Here is a 17,806-nt window from a genome sequence, read left to right on the forward strand (position 1 = left end):
AGACAACATTGCAGAATTATAAGTGAAGTGAAATCAACAAGGAAAAATTACTTCTCTACCTTAATCAATTCTTCCAATAATAACTCAGCTGCCTTGTTCAGAAGTATAGATTAGCTAGTAAACCCCACCTCCTGTGTCTTCCCTGAAACTGTTTCAGTTGAAAAATGTCATCAGTTTGCAATCTTTTTTAGGGACAAGATTACTAGAATAAGGCAGAACATAGCAACAAGCACTAATAGACTATCAACCCTTATATCAGTTACTCAGCCTAACTTTAATATGTCTTATTTCCAAGAAGGTGACATGGTAACACTATGGTAACACTACCATGGTAACATGGTAACTGATGTGATTTCATCACTAAAATCCTGAACTCAATCCTGAACCTGATTCTGAACTCAGTAGTTAATGAAGTTCAAAAGATTGTTAATCAGTCTCTGCAACTGGGAGAATGCCCTAACATTCTTAAAATTGCTATGGTTAAACCACTATTAAAGAACAGAAAACTTGATCCCACAGTTCTCAATAACTATCAACCTATATCTAACCTTTCCTTTCTTAGCAAAATAATTGAAAAAGTTGTGTCAATCCAGTTGAATGATTATATCAAAGTAAATAAGATAAATGACACTTTTCAATCTGGTTTCAGAGTTCCCCACAGCACTGAAACAGCACTAGTTAAGGTTGTAAATGACCTGAGATTGAATAAGGATGCAGGCAAACTCTCAGTCCTTTTTCTGCTAGATTTAAGTGCCACTTTTGACACTGTGATCATGAAATACTTCTTGATTGACTACAGAGCTGGGTAGGCCTTAGTGGCTTAGTCTTAGACTGGTTTAGATCGTGTCTAACTGGGCGTGATTACTATGTAGCATTAGGTACCTCTTCCTCCACACGTCAAAAAAATAACTTGTGGCGTCCCTCAAGGATCAATTCTTGGGCCATTACTATTCCTATATATTACTATATATGCTCCCGTTTCCACATATCATTAATAAACATGGTATTAGTTATCATCAATATGCAGATGACACACAACTTTACATTTCTCTAGAACCTAAAGACCTGAAATCAATTTGCTCACTGTTTGACTGCATAGATGATATACAGACATGGATGTCTGACAATGTTCTGCAATTAAATGAAGAGAAGACAGGTTCTTGTTCTTGGTAGTGATTCACAAAGGAATGATGTTCAGACTTATTTAAATCAAATGAATCTGAATGCCAAACTATGTGTTAAGAACCTGGATGTCACCTTTGATAATGAGCACAGCTTCAAATCACACATCATGAGTACATGCAAGACAGCTTATTTTCACCTTTGAAACATTGACGACATGGGCATGGCAGATGGAGGGAAACCATGGAAACAGACAATTTTCCCAGCAAAATGAGAAAAAGTTTAAATGTTTATTAAGAGTCTCTCAGTAAAACTGACATAAAAAATGAACATACATTGATCTCGGGCCTCTTCTATGACCCCCAACATTTAATTACCTATGGGAGATATGCTCTCTCCTGCTGACTGCGAAAAACTTGCCCATCCATTTATCACATCAAGGCTAGATTATTGTAATGCTGTTCTATCTGCTCTTCCAAAGAACTCTATTTCTCATCTACAGCGAGTTCAGAACGCTGCTGCAAGGGTTCTGGAGTGAGTTTCCCAAAACGTTCTTAACGCTAAGTACTTCGTAACCTCATACTTACGAATGTTCTTAAATTTACACCGGTGTCCCAAAAGCCTTCGTAACGCACATCGTACTTAAACTCATCCGTAAATCTACGAGTGGTCTGACCCTGTCGTAACTTGCTAAGTTGTTCTTAACCTGAAGTTCACATGCAGTTCTGTCTGAAAAACGATAGAGGCCGGTGATTATCCCTTTAAAAATGCTCTGAACTATGCACGCTTGTGTGTACATACATGAATCCACGAACAGTTAAATGTAATTTTGAAAGTGTAACTGCATCACATAAATTAGATCTACGTCCTTAGTTCAATACTGCGCATAAATATACATACTAAATTGAAATGATTGTTTTCACGAAATACAACATAGGCTACTATTTATTAATATACACATATAAATGGCGTAAATGCAGATGCTCTTTTTCTATCTGGAGCCTTTGGCTTCCAATAGAAATTAACTCCTGGCTGCATCTACATTAATTGTCAAGAGCATGTGAAGGCCTTTCAATATGTTGTGCAGAAGAAGGGCCAGAAGATGATGGGACAGGACTGTTGCAAGGAAAAGAAGGTTGCACAGGGGATGCAGGTTGAGGTGGGGTAGTCGGGAACTCATTTGAGGCTACATCTATCCCCCCAGTGATGCCTTGGGTTGCAGTTGGGCCCAGTATTCCCAGGGCTTTTTCCTCTTCTGTTGTGAGGGCTGTTGTAGATTATTGACCCCCACCAGTCTTAGCCCTCTCTTTACTAAGTTCCACTCCCTTTCTTTTTGCATGACTAGCAAAGTCATGCCATTTCTGTGTATGTCCATTGCAGATCTCTTGTATGCACTGCAGGCACTTATTTTCTGGGTAATTTCTTCCCATTTCTGTTTTTTTTCTTTATTTGTTGAGCTTCCCAGAGCTTTGAAGAATAGTATGCTCTTGTTTTCTTCAATTTCTTCCAGCAATTGTGTTAGTCGTCCTGAGATAAATTTTGTTTGCGTGGTCGGTTTGCCATGCTTGCAGCTTGATAGTGTCACGTTACGGTCCCCGAACCCTTCCTTTGGGGCGTGTGTTAACATTGTCTGCGTCTATTCGTCTGCGTCAGTGTATCTCCGTGGGTATGGGTGCGTCTTGTAATTATCTGTCTCACCTGTGGCTCGTCTCGTCATCACGTGGGGCTGATGTGGTCTGTCTATTTAATGTGCGTTCGCGCAGTGTCTTGTGCTCGTCGTTGTCTAAAGTCTACACATTGTGTTTGCTTGTTTAAACGTTACTCGTGCGCTATTGCGCAATTCCTGTGGATAATAAAAGTGACGTCTGTCGCAGCAAGGGATTCCGTGTCTCGTCCTTCGCTCCACCCCGTGCGTCACAGATAGCTTCTAAAGATTATTAGAATAGGTTAATTGCCTATTTTAGGTAGGCTTGGCATGCGATGGACAGCAATTACAAATTAACTTTTTTTTTTTTTTACATACATGTTGTGTAAATACTTTTTTATTGTTTGATTTGATCATTATTAGTTACATAACGACACTATTGTGGCTTAATAATATAGAAATGTATGTAAATCAGTGGTTCAGTTTTCGACTAGCAGACCCTGTTCTGAGCAAACGCGGGGGCGGAGTCAAGTAAGTGCTACTTAGGGACTCGTTTGTAAGTTCGTAAGATAAGAAGGGTTTTGGGAAACCGGCGTAAAAACAGTGTTCTTAAAGTTATGTCGTTCTTAAAGATGTTCGTAAATCACTAAGTTCAATCAAGGGGAAGCTCACCCCTGACCCGAAGGAGAACGAGAGATCATATTACACCTGCACTCCACTCACTGCACTGGTTACCTGTCAGCTTTAGAATATATTTTAAGGTTCTTGTGATGGTTTTTAAATGTTTTCATGGTCTTGCTCCTCTTTACCTCAGTGAAATGATGTTTATATATGTTCGTCAGGTCTCTCAGGTCTTCAAACAGTAATCTACTGGTGATTCCTAAAAGCCGATTAAAGATTGGCGAGGATACTTTTAGCCACTATGGCCCAAAGCTCTGGAATTCTCTTCCTGAAGAGCTCAGAGGCATTTCATCCTTGTATGGCTTCAAGAAGAGTCTCAAAACCTTCCTGTTTAGATCTGCTTTTAGTTAAGAAACTAACTCTGATCTAATTATTTTAATAGTTTACCAGATTATTATCTTTATTTACTTTACTTTTTTACATTATTTTATTTAGTTACATTTTGTTATTTTAATATTTATTTTATTACATTAATATTATTATTTTATAATTTGTATGTTTGTTTCCTTTTTATCTAATTTCTTTTAACATTTGCTTTTTGTCTTATCTTTGCTTTCTTTTAATGTTTCTTTTTATTTGTTCTGTAAAGCACTTTAAGTTGCATGTATGTATGAAATGTGCTATACAAATAAAGATTAGTATTATTATTAATACTCTTTAGAATGAGTGTTGTGTAAAATACAGACAGATGTTCAGAAGTTTAGGTTCTTCTGAAGTTTGTGATTTTAGAATTGCTTTCCACGTTTTCATATTTCATATTTCAAATGTTTGGGATTTTCAGTTCTGGGATTCAAATATATCAATATACTTTATTTTAATGTCCAATGTATCCAACATGTTAACATATATAAATCTGTGTATATAAAGTGAAAGGCAGGTGTACTTACGGGAAGTACTGCTGAACATTCTTCTCTGTTGTTAAAAGATTTACTGTGTTTCGTACATCATCCTTGTAGTGTAAAACCAGCCTTCTGATAGTGCTGCCAATTAGAAATTAAGAAATGAAAGTCTTCCATGAACATAACATATTACACACTTACATAGAGAATAATATACTAGTATTATTACTAGTTACTATAATTACTAATATTATTAGTACTACATATATTATCACTATTATTATTACTCTTACTATTATTACTATGACTACTATTACTACTATAATGACTACTATTACTACTAGTATTATCACTATTATTACTACTATTATTACCTCAAGTATTATCACTATTACATTTATTACTACTAGTATTATCACTATTATTATTGCTAATATTATTATTACTATTATTACTACTACTACTACTACTACTATTTCTGTACACACCACACCAGTGCTATCAGGCAGTGTTTTAGTTAGCCTATAAAGACTTCTGATTATGGGTTCAGTGGATACAATTTGTAAACTAAGCACACATAGATATGTATGTAAATATGTTAGTATGTAAGTAAATACAAACAATACAGCATACATATTTAGAAGTAAATACTTAGCTTAAGCTTAATAAGATCATCCTGGTTATTAATTTTGTTTTATTATAATTTAGCAAAATGAACAATTTAGTTTGCTTTCACTTTTCAGAAAAATAGCAGAGCTATGACAAGACAAGGAAATGGCAATTGAGTTCAGCTCCCTTCCAACAAACAAGCAGACAAACAAATAAACAGAAACAAACAAACAGGAATAAAGAGAAAGGAAACATTTTCAGTTAAAATTAGGGGCTGTTGATTAGCCTGCAAATCGAGAGGCTAGCTGTCCTGTCCTGTGGACAGAAACTGAGCAGTGATTTAATCTGGTGTTAAGGAGTGAGAGACAACCTGCACGACATCATCTAAGTGTTGGCAAGAAGGAAAATAACCCTGTTTTGTTCTGTTAGGTTTAAATCTAAAATGTTTGTAGGAACAGAGATGGGATAGTGTTTGATCTGATCTTAATCTTAAATGTACTAGATTGTACTTACCGCACTACAACGATTACATCGTCCTGCACATCATTACCTCTTTCCTCAACACTAATTTTACTGGCTGTCTCTTTGAAGGAGTTCCAGTAGCCTTGGACTGCAATTCTGTAGAACAACCCAATAGGAAGTATTATCAGTGTGCTAGTTAAATGCCACTCAGCAATTTTAGATCATACAGGTCTTACCTGTTTGTTCTCAGTTGGTTATCTCTCACCAGTCTCTCAGTTACTTCTCTGAGTTTGTCCAAGTAACTCAAAAATACTTGGGCTCCAAACTCCAACATTTGATCAAAGTTCTCATAGTCTTTGGCTGACACCTTAAAACACTCCACTCCTTGATAAATTCACATTATTATTCAAATTAAAGCCAACCACACAATATTGCCCTTAAGTAAGGGCAATATAGTAAATTTAACATAAATTATGCAATACGTCCCTTAGGGGAAACCAATAAAGAGGTTATAGCAATTATATGTCACAAAACACGTAATATCTCGCTGCTTCCCTCTGTATCTAATCATTCTTTTGCAGCATTAAATTCATGATTTTCATAACAGCAATGACAAATCTCAAGATTATAATGTGAACATAGCCATGGAGATACTCTTAACCCTTTCTAGTCTGCACATTTGGGTTTCAGCTGAGAAGTCACTGAATCTCAGCTGTCCCATCAGCAGCTGTCAATCTGTAAACATATCAGTGGTTAAGAGGTTTGTGTCACGAGTTGGTTAATTACCATAGGTAATTAAATGTTGGGGGTCATAGAAGAGGCCCGAGACCAATGTATGTTCATTTTTTATGTCAGTTTTACTGAGAGACTCTTAATAAACATTTAAACTTTTTCTCATTTTGCTGGGAAAATTGTCTGTTTCCATGGTTTCCCTCCATCTGCCATGCCCATGTCGTCAATGTTTCCACCTGTGTCTTGTTGACTTGGCTCTCGGTTGGCTTTCAAAAGCCACTGTGAACTCCCGGTGCCTTCGGTGAGGCGGAGTCGTCACAGAGAAAGCCCCAGAGAAGCACTTGTGTCTGTGTGTTCTTCCAGGCTCAACCAAGACCGGGAGCTGAAGACCACGCCCCCTAAGCAGAGCCCGGCTGCCACAGCGCTCCTAGAGGTCGTCAACGCGGGAACCAGATCTGCTGAAGCTGACTCCCTAGCTTCAGACCTTCCTCATCTGATCCCGCCAGCCTCACCCCAGGATACCCAAAAAAACATTTTGCGGGGGAGTAGTGGCCACGCTGCCCAAGAGAGGCCAGCTCGAGTGCCGGTGGCCCAGGAGAGGCCAGCTCAAGTGCCGAAGCCCCAGTAGAGGCCAGCTCGAGTGCCAGAGGCCCTGGAAAGGCCAGCTCGAGTACCGGAGGCCCAGGAGTGGCCACCTCCTGTTCCTGCGACCCAGAAAAGGCTACCGCCCATTCCCGTGACCCAGAGGGTATCACCGCCAGTTCCCGTGTCCCAGAGGGTGTAATCACCCGTTCCTGCAACCTAGAGGGCATCACCGCCTGCCCCCACTGCCCGCCAGCGGACTCCGCCCATCCCCGTTGCCCACCAGCAGACTCCCTGAGTCCCAGCTGCCCGCCAGTGGACTCTGCCCGTCCTCGCTGCCCGTGGACTCTGTCACGAGATCTCGTGAGATGTAATTCAGTGATATTTCTCATCGCGTAAAAAATCTCGCGGGATTTGTGATCTTTAGCACCTCTATCCTTTTTGAGGTAGAACTGCACGTGAGCTTCGAGTTAAGAAGTACTTAGTGAGTTATGAATGGGTCCAGATATTCTTAAGTTACGAACGACTACAAGAACGAAGTAAGTTACAAAGAGTTTTGGGAAGCATTTGTAAATTTAAGAATATTCGTAAGTACGAGGTTACGAAGTACCTAGAGTTACAAACGTTTTGGGAAACGCACCCCTAATCAGTTTCTGAACGGTGCCTGTAGCATTTCATGTGCGACAGTTTTAGCTTTCAGCCGGTGTTGTCGAACTCCGACTCTCCTCATTTATCCGCGCATAAAGACGTTACAGATGATATTGTCGATTTATGTTTATATGCATAAATAAGAGCTAGACTTTAATTATCCATCACAGCAAACGGCACGGCATTATCTATGTCCAAAGCCACACTGGCTCAAGGGTGTTATCTATTTAAATTAAAAAAAACACACTGGCTATACCGAAGTTCACCTCTGACCACGACTGCGCAGTATTACAGCAGTATTATGTCTAAATATCTAGTTAGTGTTACGGTGGGTCAGCCCAGACGCCACCAGAGGGCGCGTGCACACACACCTCCCTCTACACACACGCCCTCTCACTCTTGGTCACTCCCTCAGTCCCAATCGCCAGAGTACTGACAGCTGTCGTTAATCAGACTCTGGCTCTTTATATTCTCACAGGTCGCGCTGTCCAGTGCTGCACATACTACCTGCACCCATCGCCTCGCTTCGTGGGAGAGACTGCTGCATCACTGTTCCTGCCCGACGTCGTTCTACAGCCTTACTTACCTTCAGTTATCCTTTGTTTTCCTGTTGTTTCTATACTGCCAAGTGGCCTGAGTTTTTTCGTTTCATGATGGAGAATAAACCTTTCGATACTCAGCCTCTGCCTCCTGCTGCCTCCATCCCCGCGTCACAGTTAGGACAAAACTAGAGTGCTCAATGAACTAAGTTATAGTCACTGTAACTCCATAATATCATCTGTAGTGTCTTTATGCATGTGCAAAAGAGGGGACTCGGAATTTGGCACAAAACATGCCAAAACAGTCGTGCCTGCTGCTTGCAAATATGTGGACATGCTAATATTCTTAAAAATGAATATATCTGTGTAGTTGCAGTAAATACTTGGTCAGGCTCTGTTTGCTCTACTTGCACTCTGTATTGACAGAGAATAACTTTTTGTTTTGTACATAATATTGTTTGCACTTGAAAAAGGAGAAATATTTAATTTTATTTATTTTATTTTAACTTTTATGAAATTTTATTTTAATTTCAATTTGTAGAGGAAGAAGTTTATTCAAAGTTCATGCTTACATCATGCATATTGAGTTATAATAAAACATTTCAAAATGCATGTGCAACTCACATAAATAAAAGTCTTGTTCAGTCATATAATTTATTATTTTAGTTTTCTTAAAATCTCGTCTCGTCTAGTTCTCGTGAACCCAATATCGTGTCTCGTCTCAAATCATGAGCTGAGTGTATTGTCACACCCCTAGTAACTGGGCTGTATCACCACTCACCACATATATAGATCAGTAACTGGGCTGTATCACCACTCTCCACATATATATAGTATGTGGAGATATAGTATAGTATTGTTAACCTTGTAAACCCTGTAAAGCTGCTTTGCGACAACTTGAGTTGTTAAAAGCGCTATACAAATAAACTTTGATTGATTGATTGATATATAGATCAGTAACTGGGCTGTATCACAGCTCCACATATATAGATCAGTAACTGGGCTGTATCACCACTCTCCACATATATAGATCAGTAACTGGGCTGTATCACAGCTCCACATATATAGATCAGTAACTGGGCTGTATCACCACTCTCCACATATATACATCAGTAACTGTCACACATAGAGACATTGTCACACATTTACTTTTGACTTATAACTTATCAACGATCTCGCACAGCCCAGTCAGAGATAGTTAGAGGGCAGAGTGTGGCCTGCGGGCCGTACAATGTCCAGGTCCGTTCCAGCTGAAGGATCTTGACCTGACCTGTCTCATCGTCTTTCTCTTCCAAAACTTCTAAGTGTCATAAATTCCAGGATTATATTAACTCTTTTACAGAGTGAGACATCTAAGGAATCATCACCCAAACATTTACCAGGACAACCAATAAACTGTTAAATTTGTTAATTGTGTTTCTAAGAAATTTTATATGAACCAAATAGACAAGATATATTCAGTAAATTAAGTCAGAAGTTTATGAATTCAAGAAGGTAAGAAAGGAATTAAATTGCTCTTTAATATTCATGTACCAAGGTGTGCTATTTTGTAGAAGTATATCTAATAAAGGTTTGACACTCCAGGACTGGAAATAAGGAGGGGGTGAAAGGGTGTGTGTGTGTGTGTGTGTGTGTGTGTGTGTGTGTGTGTGTGTGTGTGTGTGTGTGTGTGTGTGTGTGAAAGAGGTGTGGGTGTGAAAGGGGGTGTGCCTGTGAAAGGGGGTGTGTGTGTGAAAGGGGGTGTGTCTGTGCATGCCCCACCCCTCCTCCCAAAATTCAGCAGCAAGACAGTAGATGAAGAAATGGTGGCTCTTAGTCTCATTTAGACACTGGTTGATAATAAACACTGTCATGCAGACGACGTGATATGGTCAAGCTCAATGAGCTGGAAGGCCAAAGTCCTAGTAGGTATCAGTTAGTCATATCACTCTTTATACGTCTAAAACTGGATCCGCTAATCCGTTCTCTATCATCTCTATTATTTTGAGAGACGACGGGTAAAAGTCCCGTGCCTTTCCCGCACCTGCTGGAATGGGGACGAGAAGGTATGTATATGCAGAAAGGCTCAGATCTAACTTTTTACTTTAAAGAATATATTATATACCTAATACCTACTTATACATTATACAAACAAATGGCACAAACAAGATGGAAGTTTTTAGTTCATTTTAAAACTGATAAAATTTGTTAAATTGGATATACAATATTCACCAAAGCACCTATTTTTCCTTTTTAATCTTGTCGACTGTTCCAAGAAATAGATCATTCTGCATTAACTGTGAAGAGCTAAATGAAAGTGGCGTGATAGAATCTTATCAACTGTGACACCACTCACCACTAGACAGAAGTGCAGCAAAACTCAGCAGGACCAGAACAATCTTCATCCTGAAACGAGGGCATTGACAGCATATTAGGTAGAAGGCCAGATACTTCATAAGATCTTACCATATATCAACTTTAAGAAATATCAATTACATAAATTCTTCCTGTTCCAACGATGTGATCACACAGGACACTTCTGACAGTCAGGAGTACACTTGTGTCTATATATACACAGCCGTGTGATAGGAACATGGCCAGGTCTACATGGGCATGACTACACTGGTGACAAAACTGATGCTATGCAAGCAGAATTGGTCTTTCACAAGATATTGATTGCATCAGTAAAAAAAACTGCACTTTTACCGATGCTGTATTCTGGGTCATCAAGAACACCGTGTAGCACATCCCAGATTCACTCTGTTGGTTTTCATTGGATCATTTAAATCATAAAAATCACAATTGACAAAATATGGCACATTTCATTTCATTTCATTTCATTTGTTCCTTTGATCCATGAAACAGGTGTTTATAACCCAGGTATCAGTAGAAGTAACACAAGGATGTTCAGTATTCAGACATTAAATCCAGGTAAGGGATAAACAGTCATACAATTACAAGCTACGCATAGCAAAGGTCCACCTGCTTAACAGTGTTGATATCATACAGTACTGATGGAAATAGCAATCATGGCTTTCACTGACATATTCCCACAGTGCACATTTGTTTGATTAAGGAATGTTCAGTAGACACAGATATGGGTAAGTTGCTAAATCTGCTTGCTGGAAACACCTTGATGAAGTAATGGTAGAGGAGGGCTTGAACTGGAACCTCCACCCTCTAATAAGACTGCACAGGGCTGGAACCTCCACCTGCTATGAACACTGCACCTGAAGGACCTGGCTTATCACTTCAAAAGACAGGGTCATCGTCCTCATCTACAGATTTTTGATGGCTGTTTTTGTGCTTCTAAGTACCAGCTTGCATGTGCTTTCACCGGTCTCTGTCCTATCAGAAATAATGCATTCAATTAGAAACAGTTGAATGTAGTAAACGTAAAAACAAACTACTAAAGAATATAAACTAAAGAAAACGCATTATCCTTTACTGCATTAAGTTGGAAATCTGCAAATAGTGAATAATTGATTAATGTTGTGTGATGTGGCCTTTGATCGGTCTATCGACTGTGGTTTGTGTAAAGTTGTCCCACTACATTTCTGGTTTTCATACCTACACTGATATACACAGTGCCAGGGTTGCCAACTTTTGAAGATCGCTTGGAGTGAGATTTGAACCTGGAGGAGGTGGCAAGTGTAAATTGTTGACCGGGGCTGAGGGGGGTTGTGGCGGCGAACGTAAGTTGTTGACCGGGGGTGAGGGGGGGGTGGTGGTGAACGCAAGATCGCCAGTGGTTGGCGCCAGAGCGAACTAGTAACTCATTGAATCATAGATGTGGATCAGAGGTAAATAAACTAGATTTTTTTTCCGGCGTGAGATATCGGAAGTGTAGCGTGAGAGCGTGTGAAAACGGTCAAATGCGTGTGTCTCACGCTCAAATCATGAGAGTTGGCAACCGTGCAGTGCACTCAAATAGCTTTTTCATCCTTTGATCCTACATTTTTACAAGTACATTGTTTACAACTCAATCAAATGAACTGTTCTCCAGCGCACTCTAGAGGCCATTTTAGGTACACCCTTCTAGATCAACAGATAACTGAAAACACGCTACTTAACTGGCAAGACTAAGGCGCTATACAACAAAGGCACAATACTAGTGCCATTCAGAGTTACATAACTTTTGGTCAAACATTTCAGGATCTTTATTATGTTTATTGTGTCCCATTGTTTATTATGAACATCATAAATAAATAAAAAAGTGCGTAGAAAAATGTAACAGGTTTCAAAATTTTTGTACAACTATACACACGTGCTAAATAACATGGAAGAGTTGTTGATGCCGAGTGTGGGGCTCAGTCCTCCTTCCTGTGAAGTAAACAAAACATTCAATACAAAAGCACAAGGTGGGCGGAGCAAAAGCCTGAAAGCAGAAACCAATCATCTGCAGTCATGGTGCAGACATTAAATGCTGCAGGACCAAAGCGAACTCTGTACATTTGTGCTACAGTTCTTTGTATTATACTAGCCAACACTGGTCATGAGCCGCTGAGGTAGTGGACCTGTGAAGAATATGCTTGGATGTTTGTTTAAAAAAAAAAAAAAAACACATGGCTATAACAAGTAGAAGGTTTAACCCCTTCCTATTGTCAATTGGAAATTTGTAATTGTAGGTGAGCTCCTCCCTGCGTTAGATCTTCCTCAGGGCAAAAATCACAATGTGCTTTCTGCCTTCCATATTAATGACTCTGGAGTAGTAGTTGGGCTCACAGGAGTGGTTGATGAAGCGTGCTGCATTGCCGTGCATTGTGGCATCCACCACATCAAAGTTGTCAATGCGGAACATGTAACAGCCAATATACCCTTAACATCACAGAGAGAGAGAGAGAGAGAGAGAGAGAGAGAACAAGGGTTCAAATTTTTTTTTTTAAAGAGAAGCATCCATGAAGATGCCAGCTTCCAGTTTCAATATGTAGCCAAGAACACCATAAATGAACACCATAACATGAAATAAATGTTGTAAAAAAATTAATAAATAGTTAAATAAGGGGGGGGGGGGGGGGGGGCTGTGTGGTTGAGAAGATTAACGGGATGAAGACACTGGATTAGCCTGTATAACATACCTTACTGTCGTAATACTTCTCCCGCATGTCGGTGAGCACTGAGCGTATGACATTACCAGCGTACTCAATCACCATCTCTCCTGCTTCTATGTTCCTCTTGCAGAAAAGGCCACGCCCATGAATGGCAGATCTGGGAACAAATGAAGAAACCTTACCGCAAATTCTGTCTATTTTAGAGTTGAGGAGCCTGTGCAGAATCAGGCAGCCTCACTGATAAACCCCCACAGCTCCTTTAGACGTTCTCTCAAGGTGTCGGAACCTCATGGCCATTGGCAGCTCCATGCTGGTGGCACATCTGCAAATGTGGAGATGAGACTCGTATTTCATCCATTCATAAACACAATGTACCTTTCAGCCTTGTACTGGACACAGTGCTGAGTACTCAGCTGATAAGAAGTTTCTAGAACAAACCAACCTGCTGGACTTGAGCTTGACCTCTTCCTTGTCTTCATCACAGGGCCTGCTCTCAGGAAGCTCACGGTGTTGTGACGCCAGGAAGTTGAACATGTCAAATGTGGATTTACTGCAGGACATAAAACCAGCATCCACAATCATAATATTTGGCTTGAACTTTCTCTACATGGCAAAACACATCTGTCCTTATACACATCCGTCCAGCTCTGGTTTCAAGGGTCTTCATCCGAGCTCCAGCCTGAGACAAAAGATGACCTTATGTTTGACAATTTCTTCTTTGCAGGAAATAACAACTGCTTGTAGGCACGCACGCACGCAATCTGGATTCAGTTCCAAACTTTTTACTCTCAATTGCTCAAAAGGGGGGCGGGGTGTATACTACCTGCACAGGGGCCTCAGTCAGACAGATCACCATTTCCGGAGCTGACCCACGTGTGTGTTTTGCCCAGGTTAATGCTCTCTCTCCCCTGTGCTTCACTGGGTTCACAGTCCTTTGCAGCAATTCTACAAAGCAAAACAAATTGATGGGGTCTATAAACATTAATATAAACTCACTCTTATGAAGACTGCTTTAGAGTCTTTGGCTTCATCAATCTTTGGTTCTTCCAGATTTTCAGCTACATGTTGGTCACAGTCCAACACATCTTTAACAGTTGGGGCCTTAATGCAGACTTTATTGGCTCTACAGTAAAAGAGGGAAAAATGTATGTGGACAGTTCATGATTTTAATGTTCCACATTCATTTGTTTAATTCCAGTACCCCCGGCCCCACTCAACTGCTGAGCTCGTCTTGAGAGACGGGAACCGTCTGCTCTGTGAAGTCCGTCCTGCATTTTTTTACAATGGTTCAGTCCAACACTGAGGACACTTTTGACTCTGACCTGAGATCTTGAATGGGACAGAATGGCAGGTTGAGTCTGGTGGTGTAATCTCAGAGACTGTCCTAGCACATAAGGAGGGTGGAGTTTGAGGTGTGGGTGGACCTGGTATTCGCATGGCCTGAGGACAGAAGGGTTGGCCATTTCCCGGTGGCTGGCCATGGCTCTCTCAATTATAGCCTGTGCCTGATCTCCTTGGGTCTCTTCTGGTTCTGGAGAGTCAGGCACAGATACATTCTTAACCCTTACACTGCTGGCTCTTCTAATGACCACACTGCCACTGGTCATTCACACCTCTGAAGGTTTCTGAGGTAGCCTCCTGATTAAAATTTTACTTGGGGGTGCAGGTCCATTGCTATACGATACTACATGTATGGCTGGACTTTGGCTGAGGCTCACCTGTGGCACAGGAGCTACAATAACCCTTGGGATAGCTCGTGGTCCAAGGTTACGACTGTGGATCATTTGAGCGATCTGGATAATCTGGCTGTACGATGGTGAAGTAGAACTAGGAACCTGGTACGTATTGGTCTGCGGGTCTTTTATTAAAATCTCGCCAGAGCGGTTGACTAGCAGGACCTGTGGGGCTGCGGTGGACACGCTGGCTTTTCTAGCAGGGACGATGCGAACAGCAACAGTAGCCTTGGGAAGCCTTGGGAAGAGACCAAACACAAACACATGTGCTTTCTTCAGTCTAGACTGATAATGTATTTATAGTGTATGATAAGATTTATCACATACAAACACGCTACAGATATACATAGGCTATACAATACATATACAAACCCTCCAAACAGCAGAATATGATTGTAAAGGCTGTCAACTGGATTTCTCAATTAAAGATGATTTCAGCATTTGCAAAATAAGCCAATTTTGCAAAATGCTTTATTTTACTTACTTTTACCTGCTTTCCTCCTGTACAGATGCTTTTCTGCCAGCTCTGCCTGTCCTTTACTATTTTTTCATTTATTTGAGTTATATCTACAAAATAAAGTTATTTTTACAAGTTAAAAGGATCCATTACGCATTACTTCACTTGGTAAGCTTTTTTACATTAATCTATAAAGGATAATTTAGCATTTTTGACATTCCGACAGTCAGACACTGCGAGTGAACTGTTTTTTGCGCCTCAACCTTGTGAGTTAGTGGTTTTTGTGCACTGTTTTATCAGCAGCTGATATTGTTTACAGCTGTGAATTACCTGCCAGAACTTTTTGGGTGTTAATTTTGTACTTTGGATTTTTAACTTGGATATTTGAGCCTTGTGTGCCCGGTGCTTTTGCGATTATGGCTCATGCTTCCACATCATCTATTTGCTCTGAGTGCATCAAACTGTCTCAGAGGGTTGCGGAACTTCAGCAAAGAATCCATACCTTACATTCTATATGGGAGGATGAAGAATATCTGGACTCTATTCTTGCTACACAAACTGCTGATAAAACCGTCCCTGTGACTGGCAAAGAAAGAGACGTTTCTCTGCATTGTTGCTGGGATGTACTGGGGGCAAAGCCTAAGCTCATCTTGGCCTCAACTCCTAATCCTGTTAACAACAACAATGATAAGGGCTGGACTCTTGTTCGAGGGAAAGGAACGTAGCAGAAACCACCACAGCAGTGGTGGCAAGCAGCAATCTTCAGAACAGAACATTACTTTAGATAACAGATATAAAGCTTTCGCCTCAACTGGAGTAGCAGAAATTGAGCAGTCTCACCATAACATGCTGCCTCCCTCTCCAGGACATCAAGGACATCAAGCACACCCCAATCAGCATCAGAGAACCAACTACAGTCTGGCTGCTAAGCAACAGCAACAGCATGCAAATAGCTCTGGCCATTCGCGGACTAACCACCAGGCTGCCAACTGTGTTAGCGAGCTGAATGCTAACAAACATGCTAAGAGTCGTCCCAACCACCAGCTTGCAATCCATGCCAGTCGACAGCTAACTAATAAGCATGCTAATAGGGTTAGCCATCGGGGTGCTAACCATGTTGGCCATCGGGGTGCTAACCACGTTAGCAATCGGGGTGCTAACCATGTTAGCCATCAAGGTGCTAATAGTGTTGCCACCTGTCCCGGTTTTCCCGGGACTGTGCCGGTTTTCATGTGCCTGTCCCGGTTTTTCTTCTTTTAAATTAATTGTTTCTGCACAATCAGTTTTTTTTCTCGCTGTGTCCATTTTAAACCCCTCCGGTAACATTTTACGTTCGCCACCCCCCCCCTTCAACAGATTACACTCGCCACCCTGTGGTCGGTATGACAGCGTCCTTGTTTTTTGTCAGACCTAGGTGGCAACCTTAGGTGCTAACCATGTTAGCCATCAGGATGCTAACCATCCTTAGCTGCCAAGACATTAACGGTGAAAGGAGACGAGGAACACCGCCACAGCCCAAAACGCTGCTAATTGGGGACTCAGTCATCAGAGATGTATGGAGCAACAGTATTAAGGCCTTTTGCTTTCCTCGTGGTACTGTCTGTGAAGTGATACCCATGATTCCACACATATTGCATGACCATCCAGCTACGGAAAGACTGATTGTACATGTCGGCTCTAGCGATGTTTACAAACAACAGTGAGATTCTGAAACAGGATTTTAACCATCTGCTCAACATTCTGTAGTTTTCCCAGTGTGAAGTGTTCATTTCTGGACCGATACCAACTGCACGTCGAGGCTGTGGTCACTTTACCAGACTGCTGGCTCTAAACAGCTGGCTCACTACAGCCTGTGCTCATCGGAAGGTAAACTTCATTGACAATTTCAACATCTTTTGGAGGCATCCTGAGCTTTTTAAACCTGATCAGCTTCACCCTAACAGGGCTGGGACTCAAATGCTTGTGGATAATCTAATGTATGGAATCACTCACATGCGGAACCTGCACCCAACCGCCAGCAGTAACGTCAGTAATGTCAGTCAAAGGAGCCCACCATCTCCTGTCAGAGAATCTGTCCACAGTCTCAGAGGTAAACTCCAGGAGATTGAAGAGGTACTGCAACACTACAGTCTGCAGTCTTGTGGGAACTCACCTACTTCTCCTGCACACTCAGTGAATTCTCAGGTCTGACACACTGGAACCCATGCTCCTAGTCAGTGTTACATTCCAGTTCTTTTAAATAGCCGGTGGCATGGTTCTCAGCAGTAGCAAACCGTGACCTTTAAACCTGGGCCCGCAAAAAAAATATTTTTTTTCCTTTCTTAATAAACTGCAATAAAGAAAAACTGAGACGACAGTACAGCTTTAAAAACGCAATAAACAATAATATCTGTACTAGATAACGTCTTAAGCAAAATAAGTTTCCAAACAAAATAAGGTTCACAGCTCCGTGGTTCTCGGAAGCGGAATATGTAAACAACGCGCACGAGGACGTCAAAGGGATGAATCGAAACTAGCTAGCGGTGGTGCTAACGACAGCTAGCGTCGCCACAGCGGGCGGAAATTATCATACAGTTAAGCCCGCCAACTAAGAGAGAAGATATGATTGGTCAATTTTTGCTGTCATTTGAAACTGGTATTGCACTGAATTATAACTGCCAGGCCCTCTGTAAACGAACAGCGGGCATCACAGTCCTGATAGGGGGAGACACAGGCTCATAGGCTTCC

The 17,806-nt window shown here is 41.1% G+C and overlaps 2 protein-coding genes across 3 annotated transcripts in view; both read right to left on the reverse strand.

Annotated features, from left to right (window-relative positions):
- LOC143517218 (uncharacterized) overlaps positions 1-10,359 on the reverse strand; it is a 61,280-nt gene extending 50,921 nt beyond the window's left edge. Inside the window, exons 1-5 of the mRNA XM_077009463.1 lie at positions 10,335-10,359; positions 10,195-10,244; positions 5,595-5,742; positions 5,410-5,514; positions 4,336-4,428 (exon numbers count right to left, since the gene is read on the reverse strand). Coding sequence (XP_076865578.1) covers positions 4,336-4,428; positions 5,410-5,514; positions 5,595-5,742; positions 10,195-10,244; positions 10,335-10,336 — 398 coding nt within the window. The 5' untranslated portion in view covers positions 10,337-10,359. The remainder of the gene's footprint in view (positions 1-4,335; positions 4,429-5,409; positions 5,515-5,594; positions 5,743-10,194; positions 10,245-10,334) is intronic.
- Positions 10,360-12,036: 1,677 nt separating this feature from the next.
- LOC143516259 (histone-lysine N-methyltransferase 2B-like) lies at positions 12,037-14,605 on the reverse strand. 2 transcript variants are annotated; one of them, XM_077007817.1, is made up of 7 exons: positions 14,212-14,583; positions 13,713-13,834; positions 13,332-13,439; positions 13,176-13,211; positions 12,917-13,046; positions 12,564-12,656; positions 12,037-12,161 (listed from the first exon to the last, which is right to left on the reverse strand). In XM_077007817.1, exons 3-7 carry the CDS (start codon positions 13,421-13,423, stop codon positions 12,096-12,098), a joined length of 417 nt encoding a protein of 138 aa, XP_076863932.1. In that variant the 5' UTR covers positions 13,424-13,439; positions 13,713-13,834; positions 14,212-14,583; the 3' UTR covers positions 12,037-12,095. The 2 variants fall into 2 exon arrangements, 1 of the variants encoding a protein (XP_076863932.1); XR_013131628.1 differs by lacking the exons at positions 12,037-12,161; positions 12,564-12,656; positions 12,917-13,046; positions 13,176-13,211; positions 13,332-13,439 and adding an exon at positions 13,482-13,568 and having other exon boundaries at positions 14,212-14,605.
- Between the last annotated feature and the right edge of the window lie 3,201 nt (positions 14,606-17,806).

Source organism: Brachyhypopomus gauderio, chromosome 6, assembly GCF_052324685.1.
Source record: "Brachyhypopomus gauderio isolate BG-103 chromosome 6, BGAUD_0.2, whole genome shotgun sequence".
In the NCBI taxonomy this organism is placed as follows: Eukaryota; Metazoa; Chordata; class Actinopteri; order Gymnotiformes; family Hypopomidae; genus Brachyhypopomus; species Brachyhypopomus gauderio.